Source organism: Euleptes europaea, chromosome 11 (genome assembly GCF_029931775.1).
Source record: "Euleptes europaea isolate rEulEur1 chromosome 11, rEulEur1.hap1, whole genome shotgun sequence".
In the NCBI taxonomy this organism is placed as follows: Eukaryota; Metazoa; Chordata; class Lepidosauria; order Squamata; family Sphaerodactylidae; genus Euleptes; species Euleptes europaea.
The window spans coordinates 38786803-38797526 of record NC_079322.1 but is presented as its reverse complement, the minus strand read 5'-3'; the positions used below and the strand labels follow the sequence as shown (position 1 = coordinate 38797526).

Below are 10724 nucleotides of genomic sequence, written 5' to 3'. Positions count from 1 at the left end.
TTGGGCGGTCAACTTTGCCTCAGTGCTTGTCTGATAGCCAGGATATTTCTCTGAATCTCTTTAAAAACATACTTCTCTTACTTTCTAACTGCCCTATTGTAGAAGAAGTATTTTCCTCCCTCCTGAGATGAAATAACTTAGCAATATCTGCTTTTATATTTGGGCAAGATGTTCATCTGTCAACCTCATCAGATCATGTGTTATGTGGTACTTTGTGATGAGGGACTACAAGTTCAGTTTTTCAGGATGCTCCTGACAAAATAAACTTAAACATACCTGTAGCCAGGTACGATATTAACATGTGTATGTTTTAAAGGCAGTCATGACAGCCTACTAAAAAAAAAAAAAAATTCTAGTAAAATAATGAAATGAATAGCTTTTACCACATCTGTGCTTTGACTGAAAATTTAGGCTTTATGAATCTGCAGTCACCCTAGATTCAAAGTCCCCAAGTCCTGTGGTACCATCAGCTGATGAGAAGAATGCTCATAACCACCTTCATAGCCTTTTTCTGAAGAGCTGACTTAAATTTCCAGGGGGCTCACGATAGTAAAGTCAGAATCCTTGCTGTTGTTGCTGTTGTCATCATCGGGGCTGGAGCTGAGGTTGCTAGAAGAGGCGGACATGGAACCCATCAGTGGGTCTGAAAAGGCTAAAGAAGAGCAACACGCAGCCTCGCTCTTTGTGGTCGCTTCCTTGCATGGTGGGACAGTCTGCACATGCTCAAGAGCACCACTAATATTTCCTTCCTCTTCTTTGGAAACAAGGATATAGTCGTCGCTGTGCTTGTTGTCAGAGCTGCCGCTTGTGTCAAAAACATCCTATGAAACAAAAACATGAAAGATTTAGAGTAAGCCAGTGGATCACAGCAGACACAATGATCGATCTACGACTGGATCTCCCCAGCTTTTTTTTTTTTTAAGTACACTATAGGCGTGCAAGGCTGCTGACCAAACTGGTGTTAAATTGGGAAGGGGAAAGTGGTTCCTACTGATCCTACAGTTTTACCTCTTGAAACTACCTCTCCACCCTCCAAGGAGCCTTAGAAGGAAAAAAAGACCCACACCTGTCTTTTCTTCTTCCAAGGTTAATAAGACAAAGTGGAGGGTTGTTTTCCCCTGACCACTGAAAACATGCAGAGGTAGAGAAGTCAAAATGCTTGCCCCTTCCTGCATAGCCCTGATCTAAACTGGGTCTGACACTTATCTTTAATAATAAAAAAAGAGGCAAAATATCTCCATCTGTTGTAGCTTGATGTTCTGAATACTCATTTATTTTCCGCTTTGGGAGTTCTGTAAAGAAGGACTCTCTTGCAAATCACAAAGGGTTTATATATGTTAAGACTGTTCTATAACATATACAATACTTACAGTGCAATCCTAAACAGAGCTGCACCCTTCTAAGCCCACTGACTTTAATGGATTCAGAAAGGTGTAACTCTACTTAGGATTACCTATGCTGATTTCTCCACACCCATCTCTCCCCTGGACATCACAGACTCTTCTGCATATCACACCTAATCCCATCAAGCCTGCTATTCACATTTACATACTGTTCCTCTACTTAAAGACCGATGGATTCACATATTAGCTGTATCTGAAGAAGTGAGCTGTGGCTCACGCAAGCTCATACCCTACCAGAAAATATTTTTGTTAGTCTTTAAGGTGCTACTGGACTCTTGCCCTTTTTGACTACTGCAAACAGACTAACACGGCTACCCACTGTGAATTATCTACTTAGGATTACAGTGTTAAGGACATTTTTTCTACTCCCCCTCCACCTCAAATCTGTGATGCTGGTGAACTGAATATTTGCATGCTTTGTTACATATGATGGTGCACCTTCCCCATCCCAACATGTAGAAATATGTCATGCGTGAAGAACATCAGGCTTAATGCTAACTGTAGCATTGTCAATAACATATTTTAAAAATAACAGGTTAAAATAAGAAATCTAAGTTTCTATGCAATTATTTTCTCAACTCATCTCCCTACCAAAATATAAATTTTCTTTGGAATATACTGGTATTTCTAATGCTGATATTTCCAGAGGTGAAATATCTCCGTACTCCTTTCTCTGCCAATTTCTGTTCAGGAAAACTCATAGTGACATGAAGCATGTTTTCTCCCATCTGCCGCTGCCATTGAATAAATGAAAAATGACAGAATTATTCTTCCAGTAGCTTTGAAAGTTAACAACCTTACACCCAGTGCCATATGGTTTCTCAGAACATTTTTCCTGATGAGTATTTGCTACTAGGAGGAAACCTATTCTGACCACCTACGGTACAGTAACAAACAAACAAAAATACTTTTAAATGGCCTGCAAAAGTTTTACGAATGTGTGTTTCTTTTTCACCATCCGTGAAGTGTGAGGTAGCTGGACAGATGGAAAGCGTTCTATGGGGAGCACAGAAGCAGTTCAAATCCCATCTCAATTTGTTTTTTTGTTTTTTAAATCAAATGAGAACAGGAGGTGAAGAATCACAGAGGGATTTTGTACTACCTTCAGCAGAAAGAAAATATTTTGGTCAGTCCATATATAAATTCCATCCTGTGTAGCCTTTTTCAATCACAGTAATACACTTTTAGACTCTGGATTTAATGGTCTAATGAGGACCCCCTTTAGGTGATTTTCAGTGTGACACGACAGCCTCCTTTTCCATAGCTATCTATCCCAACATCTGGCCATAACAGAACCCCTATGATCATAGTAGTGGGTTAGGAAAGCTGCCTCTGATAGAATTACCTCCTTTGGGCACTTAAGACTGAAGGTATGAAATATGTTTTGCTTACGTCTGCTTCCTGTGCAAATTCTAAATATTAGGGCAGCACCATATTCCACTGCTCACTAGTCTAGTAGAAAGAAAAGATAATGGGTCAGCTAATGCTACATGGTAGTTTGGCCAATGTGAACAAGGCTTGGGGTTGTTAGCTCCTTTCTCCTGCTTTCGTATGGTGCTGTGCCCTACTTTTCCTTCATGGCAAACCATTGTTTGCTCTTAAATCCAAGCTAGTAATGTATGATTAGTGCTTGCTCTCCAAGTCACAGCTGGAAGCTACAACCAAACTGTGGTTCCCAGTTCTAGCTGGGGACAAACACAAACCACAGTTTTCCATTTGGTTGTACTGGCAGACTTCCTTGCTGTGAAACAGGAAAGAACTGCAGTGCACAAAGAGGAATGAAGGAGCAGACAGAAGAAAAAGCCTATGAGCTTCCTATCTGGGTGGAATTCCAAGCTTTCTCCAGGGCAAACTGTATCCAAACACTCAAGAGCTAGCAAACCAACCACGGGCCAAAAGCCTCCCAAAGTAAACTGAATGGATAAGCGCAAACAACCAATGCAGAACCAGAAAATCGCAGGAGACACGCAGGACAATGTGGCAAGCTTAACATAACAAATGCCAAACCAGAGAATCCAAGCCAAATAGATTTAACAAGGAATGCTCAAGCAAGCCCAACAAACATCAAATCAGAGAATCCAACCCAGTGTCACACCAGAGAACCCAAATCACACCAACATAAAAGAGAACAATATTGCAACTTGCAAGACCTGCAGAACTAATTTCAAAGCACAGAATCCAAGCCAAAGTAACCTGGGAGGCTGATACAAAGTCCTGACACTGGCACAAAAACACAACAAAATTAAAGAAAAAACAGTCCTCAGAGTTTTAATATGCTGGCTCCCAATATTCCTGGTTACTCCCATATGTTCCCAGAAGTTTTCAGGACCCATTTCCTGGTATCCAAAAAAATCCCAGATACCATCAGGACACCCAAATTTACCTGGAAAATACCAGTAAGATATTTTTCAGATATATATTCAGACTGGAAATACCCGAACGCACATCCGCATTCTAAGCTGAATTGCTACTAAAACTGAGAAGATCTACAGGGGTAGGATTTACCAATGAATGATGATGAGGCATCATTAGGTTTAGTGCTGGGTCTCTCTCTCACTTCCATAAGTGGTTTCATCGACATTCTTATTCTTATAAGAATATTCTTATATTCCGTCGTTACTCTTCCTTACAGGAACTATGTGTGTTCTAATTATTTCTGGGAAAACAACTGGCTTTTATTTTCTCAAAGACTGAATGGCCAGTTAATTCAATTAAATCTGTGACATGTCCTATATTCCATTTTAAGACTCTACCCACTGTATATTCTGGGCTTCTTCCCTGAAACATTTATCCAGAAATATCTATTTCTCTCCCCTTCCCTCCTGTTTTTATATTGATATTGAACCTGATGAAGAGCTCTGGAGATCTCAAACACTTTCTGATTGTTTTCTAATATTTTAGTAGGTCCTCATAAAAAGGTGATTTTTTTTCTGTGAAAGAACATGGTTACTACAGTCTCCATCTATACCATGTCTGGATTGCTGTGAGCGGAAAACTAGTAGATCCCAGATAAAATTGTACACCATGCGCACTAATCCCAAATTTTATAGAAAAAGGTATGCAGGGTGAAGTGACGAGGAATCAGTCAGTCCTTCAGCTTTTGATGTTTGCTGATGGGTTTGCTTTCTGGGGCATGATCAGCATAAGGTAACTTTAACATTTAAACTACTCTCAGAGAAGCAGGAAAAAATGTCCTTATTAAGGCCTCTCCAGTATATTGAGATAGGGAAAGGTCCTATCTTAGGTGGTTAAAAAGTTTCATGCTTAGGCAAAAAGAAAACTCCAGAATATTTCATTAGCACGACCTAGAATATGATACCTAACCATGTCTGAAACTGGGGAAATGGATAAAAATCTATAATTTTAATACAAAGCAAATATAAAAATACTGTCACATATAGTTGCCTCTTCATCATAGGCATAATCTAAAAGGATCTTTTATTAAATTTTGCAATGAATGAGAGTTACCCAAGATAATTGGTATAAATACTAGTGCTGGTACTTGGCAGATATATTCACATCTATTCTGAGAAAATTTTACAACTGTTTGAAGATCCTCACTGGCTGTAATGATGAAAAAAGTGTTATTACCCTACATAATATTTTAAATAAGATGGGGGCTGATTTCATGAGAAATCCCAAGTGGTTGACAGTGAGAAGTGGGTCAAAGAGACTAGGCTCTTGAACACAACACAGCGGTGCCATGTAGCTCATCAATTGCTATTGCATTCTAGAGGACAGAGAAAAAGTTTGTCTTCAACCGTGAAAGACCTTTCTATTGGAATATTCAATCAGTTAAGTCTTAAAGATGCAACTGGATTTTCACAACATTGCATAGCATTCATGTTTCTAAAAAAACTGTGTAGACATGAAAAGTAGGAAGCAACCTCATGATAAACATTTCAAAAGAGTGGAATTTTTTGCAATTAGAATAGGATTCCATTCTGCTAGCTAGTAAGGAATAAACTGGGCTAAACAAGGAATAAGAAATGTAAAAAAAGAAATGTAAACTTTATGGCTTCTGAGACAATGTGAAACCATGCTGTAATTGGTTCATGTGACTGTCCGAACACAGGCCATTCCACCAACTATAGTTAGCCAAGGTCTATCAAGCCCAAACCTGAACTATGGTTTTATATGATGTATGAACACCAAACGTTTGGCTTAATCCTGGTTTGGTCTCTGGCACCACCCATGAGCACTCCCGTTTACCGACAGCTGAACAGAACAGAAGTAGGCAAGCCAGTATCTGTTGAGGCAAACCACACTTTGAGTGCTTTTGTCTGTGAGCAGAACCCATTGTTTCACAAAATAATACCTGAACAGAGCCCACAAAAGATTCAACACAGGAAGGCTGAAGCTCTATCTATTGCTAGATTTTTTTTTAAAAAAACTGAATCTATATTGAATAGTGAAAAAAATTCTAAGGCTGTAATTCGTTCCATATTTTCTGAGGAATGTTGCCTTGAACTCAGATGGCCTTGCTCACGAGGAAATACACAAAGGACAGAAATGTTATCTTCTGAGCTATAAAAATGCAGAAAGTACCCCCACATCCTTCTAAAAGCACGTACACTTTACCTGCTCCACTGGAGGGAGGAACCGCTTTGTGACAGAAAGCTCTTTTGCAGAATCGCCGGCCCCCTTGCTCTGATTGATGGAACAGTAGTGATCATCTTCTATTGTGATTTGTTCATTCTCCTCGGCCTCCAGCTGGCTCTGATTGAAACGCAGGGAACCTTTCAGAATATCTTTGATCTATTTGTCAAGGAGGCAGAAGGGGAAGGGGGAGAGATACTTGAGCTGCATCTAACATCTGCCACTTAAAGGCGCAAACAACCTTCTTACCCATCGATTGCCTAAACTGCTCAAGGAATCTTAAAAAAGTTATAACTGTGCTTCATAGTTAAAACATCAGACTGTCGCCAAACATCCAAGCAAGGATGGCAAGATATATAGAATGTATTTAAAAGAAACAAGTATGCCAGTTCCCCCAGATGTAATTAAAGCATTGACGTATGTCACAGTGTAGTGATTAAAGCCTTTTCCGGGGCCAGCCTACACAGTACTAACAAATTGCAAAACAGCAGATCCAGATCCAGCAGATCCAGGCTTCCTCAGGAAATGGTAAGCTCTCCTTCCCTGGAGGTTTTTAAGAAGAGGTTAGATGGCCATCTGTCAGCAATGCTGATTCTGTAACCTTAGGCAGATGATGAGAGGGAGGGCATCTTGGCCATCTTCTGGTCACTAGGGGTGTGGAGGGGGGAGGTAGTTGTGAATTTCCTGCATTGTGCAGGGGGTTGGACTTGATGGCCCTGGTGGTCCCTTCCAACTCTATGATTCTATGATTCTAACTAATATTCCCACTGAATGCACAACTGCAATGCATATTGCATATCAATATGTGTGATTAAAAGAGTCCCCCCACAATGCATCTTTCAGTGATAGCAGGTAGGGCAGGAAAGGTTTGCCGCCATACAAGACATTAGGGGGCTTGTGGGGAGGACTTGCAAGATCTCAGGGAGAGGCAACAATGCCTAAGATCCCACAGGATTGCACCATATTGGTATTCTATCTTACTAATGAGAACATTTTTATTTTATCACCTGTTGTACAGGGGAGAGTTAAGGCACCAAAAGTAATAGCAGATTTGCTTATTTACAAGCTTTACCTTATTCCTGACCCTTGATTTATGCCAGGTTACATAATATAAAAGACAAAGATTAATAGATTACAAACAGAACACATTATTTAAAATTAAATCAACTTCCCCATCTCTCACTTGGCTACTAGGTAAGTATCTTTGGTCTAGATATCAGATCAAACCAAATGGAAAAGTCCAAGGTAATCATACTGTGGCATGTTTCCAGCGGAAAGGGATCCCAGTGTATTGGGTAAGCCACTAATACTTTCTGTAATCTTTATCACATGAAGCTGGTACACAGGAGATTCTCAGTTGACATACACTTCATGCATTCAGTTATGCATCCAGGCATCATAGAATGATCTCAGTTTGTCTGTGATGAAAACAAGCGAGGAAATCCTTGGTCTCTTGTGCTCCCCCTCCCCCCATGTGCAGTGCAGAAACTGAAGTGCTAACTGAATTTTGTTGTGATGTCCAAGACAACAAACTGTAGTTCGTTCTCTTCACTGCAAACCAGGATTAAGCTGTGAATTAGAAACTTGGTTGGGAAGCAAGAAAAGGAAACCACAGTTTGTTTCACTCAGTTTGGATGTCAGAGCCATTTCCCAACTGTACATCATGTTTTAGCTGCCGTGGTATAGCTCTGAAGCAAGGTCCAGGACACTTTTTCCTGGTTTCCAAACAGAGCAAGTCAGAGACAATACTTGAGCGGCTTCCATGGCTTTTAGCATTGGCATGGGGAGAGAGGTACCCAAATGGCAATCTTTCTGCATAATAATTAGCAATTAATATAGAAATTCGTAACACATGTGTATCAAACAAAACATCTTCATTCTGTCTAACACAATACCTGCTTCAGTGCGGCCAGGGAAACTAGAATCTCATCTTCTTTCTCCAAGTGCTCCTGCAGTATGACTTCCTGAATATTTCCTGCAACACCAAAACACAATTAATAAGAGATCACCAGGATAACATGCCCATACCAGAATAAATGCCACATAATAACACAGATGGCTAACATATACTTTTTAACCTTTATTGTATGTACCTAATAATGAGATAACCCTCTAAAAATCTTCACAGTCGTTGTTCAAGATTTCCATATACCATGCTACATAGAGATTTGATGGTGAAGCAGGAAAGAAAACATGGTTTCTACTCTAGTACCAGGACAAGCCACACGTCACAGCACAGCAATGACCTGGAATGGGCACATTTTTTCCTGTTCTCAGTCACACCTGATAATTCCCCAAGACCCGGTCAGCAGAAGAACTCCTATGTTCTGGCTCACTGGAAATCTCCATTCACATTTTCAATCCCTGATCAGGTATGCACTGATGATTGATACAATGGTTGGGTCTAGAGTTTGTAAATTCTTTTATGGCACAACAGCCAAAATTTAATCATGGTTTGTGGTGTGTATATAATCTAGAAGTTCTCTCCTTTTCCAGCCTCAGATTTTAAGAGTAATTTTACTTGTTCACCTTAATCGGAGGATCTGTTTATTTTCATTTGGCTAATGTTTTCCAATAGGTAATTTTTATTTTTCAAATTCTGATTGAAATATTCAAAGATCTCTGCTTCTCCCTATGGGAATTCTTCATGGAACAAGATGTGTAGGAGGGACTGAATCCATGTAAGTTACCATTGTGTATTATTTATATACTGAACGTCCACTGAAGTGTGGAAAGACTGCTTCCTTCCATTCTCTGCTTAAAAGAGGTACATACCTCCCAGCAGGGAATGTGGAAGGAACAAGAACATGTGAATCATGGAAAAAAATAAAAGAGGATGCAGGGACAACTCATTATTGATAAGAGAAAAGGAAGGAACAAAACAATCTAATCAGTGGGAAAGAAGAGAAAGTCTAAACAAACCACCATGTAAAAGAAATATACTGGTAACTGACATATGGAGGGGGTGGGACATTAACCACAATGTCAGGTGAATGTGTTTAAAGTGACCTAAAGACTCTGATTACAGCTAGCAGCTTTCTTATTCAAGTGGATTTTAGATTGCGGCTGAATATGTGCAAGTTATCGCATTGTCAATCAAATTTCATTGCCATCTGAATTAACAGAGTAAAATAATCATGAGTGAATGCAAGAATACCTGGAATAACAGCAGATGGGCATTTAAATACTGCAATGCGGGTTAGCATTTTATCATTTTGCCCTATTTCGAGATTGTATTTGTATTAATAAGGCATGTATTACATATATGACTAAAATGGCCATCTGGTATACATTTTTGCTTTGAAGCATTTTTCCTATCTGATGTAGTTGTTATCAACTGTAATATCTATCTTAAAATAATAAAAATCGCATAAGCTGCATTAAAACAGAAGAAAGGCTTGGAACATCTTTGCTGGAACAATGAACAAGGATATCATGAAGCTGAATATGAGACATATGCATTATTTGCAAGACAAACAAATTGCTGTTTTTGTGTCCTAGATAGTTTGTTTGAGTTATGCCTGGTGTTGTCCAGAAGCAGATGAAACCCATGATTCTACTTCACAAAATATGCAATTAATGTATCTGCTTCAGAATTTGTCTACTCTGACAAAAGATGCCTTTGTTTCAAAATAAATGGCTAACAGTTGGTGATATATTCCTAGTGATTTTTCATACACAGGTTAGAATTTAATCAGACACACTGGCTGTAAAAATGAACAATACCAACAATTTGATAAGCACTTCTAGGGAGAAGCTGTAATTTGCAACCTGCTCTGTTCAGTAGAGTATACTGACATTTCTCTCAATCAAAACGCAAGAGGGTTAAATTCCAGGGGGGGGAAATACATTGAAAAATTGTGGAAAAATATAAAGGACCGAAGAGCTATGAGGAGTTGGCAAATAACTCGCACAATTTGCCTACTATAGAGAAAATTAATGGTTAATTAATCAATTAATCAATTATATTTTTATTCTGCTCTTCTTCTGAGGAGTTTAAGTGTTGCACACGGTCCTTTCCTCCTACATTTTGCCCTTACAAATAAGAGACATAGCACAACGTATAAACAAACAAATTGACAGATACATTCAATTATAAATTTTAATTGTATACTTGACAGTTGCAACTAAACAATGATAATGGAATAAAATAAGTAACGACACCAATTGACTCTAAATCAACCCATAATCATATTCATTATCCTGATGTGCCTAGGAGGTCCTTAATCAAATCTATTTCAGAATGGTTTCTTTTACCTGTTTCTTAGTTTTGTTTTTATTCCAATGCAATAGAGGGATACTAATTTTCAGTTAATTTCTCCTGAGCCCCACTTTCCCCTTCTCACATTTTCTTATACAGAGGCATTTTGTCCATTTAAACAATATGCCGTATCTTTTGAGGTCATGCATCTAATTCAGGCAATGTTTCCTGCTTCCAGGCTGGTGCAAGCAATTGCCTTGCTGCCATCAGGAGATTTTTAAGTAACCATTCTGTTTTCTCCTGCATGCCTTCAGGAAAAATGCTAAGAACCACTATCTTGGGATCATGAGGTATTCTAAACCCTACCATTTCATTAATCTCAGTCCAGAATTTACATGCTTGTGGACACTGCCACCAAATATGTATGACAGTGCCTATGCTGCTGTTACATCAGCAGCATTTATTGGAAGTCGTAGGTGAGATCTAGCTGCTCTCACAGGAGTAAGGTACCACCTATACAT

At 39.1% G+C, this 10724-nt stretch overlaps 1 protein-coding gene across 1 annotated transcript in view; it reads right to left on the bottom strand.

Moving 5' to 3' along the window:
• Positions 1 to 519: 519 nt before the first annotated feature.
• The window catches only part of TBC1D5 (TBC1 domain family member 5), a 197287-nt gene continuing 187082 nt past the window's right edge, over positions 520 to 10724 (bottom strand). The window contains exons 19-22 of the mRNA XM_056858020.1: positions 7898 to 7977; positions 5985 to 6161; positions 1770 to 1780; positions 520 to 804 (exon numbers count right to left, since the gene is read on the bottom strand). Of these exons, the coding sequence (XP_056713998.1) occupies positions 525 to 804; positions 1770 to 1780; positions 5985 to 6161; positions 7898 to 7977 (548 nt within the window). The 3' untranslated portion in view covers positions 520 to 524. The remainder of the gene's footprint in view (positions 805 to 1769; positions 1781 to 5984; positions 6162 to 7897; positions 7978 to 10724) is intronic.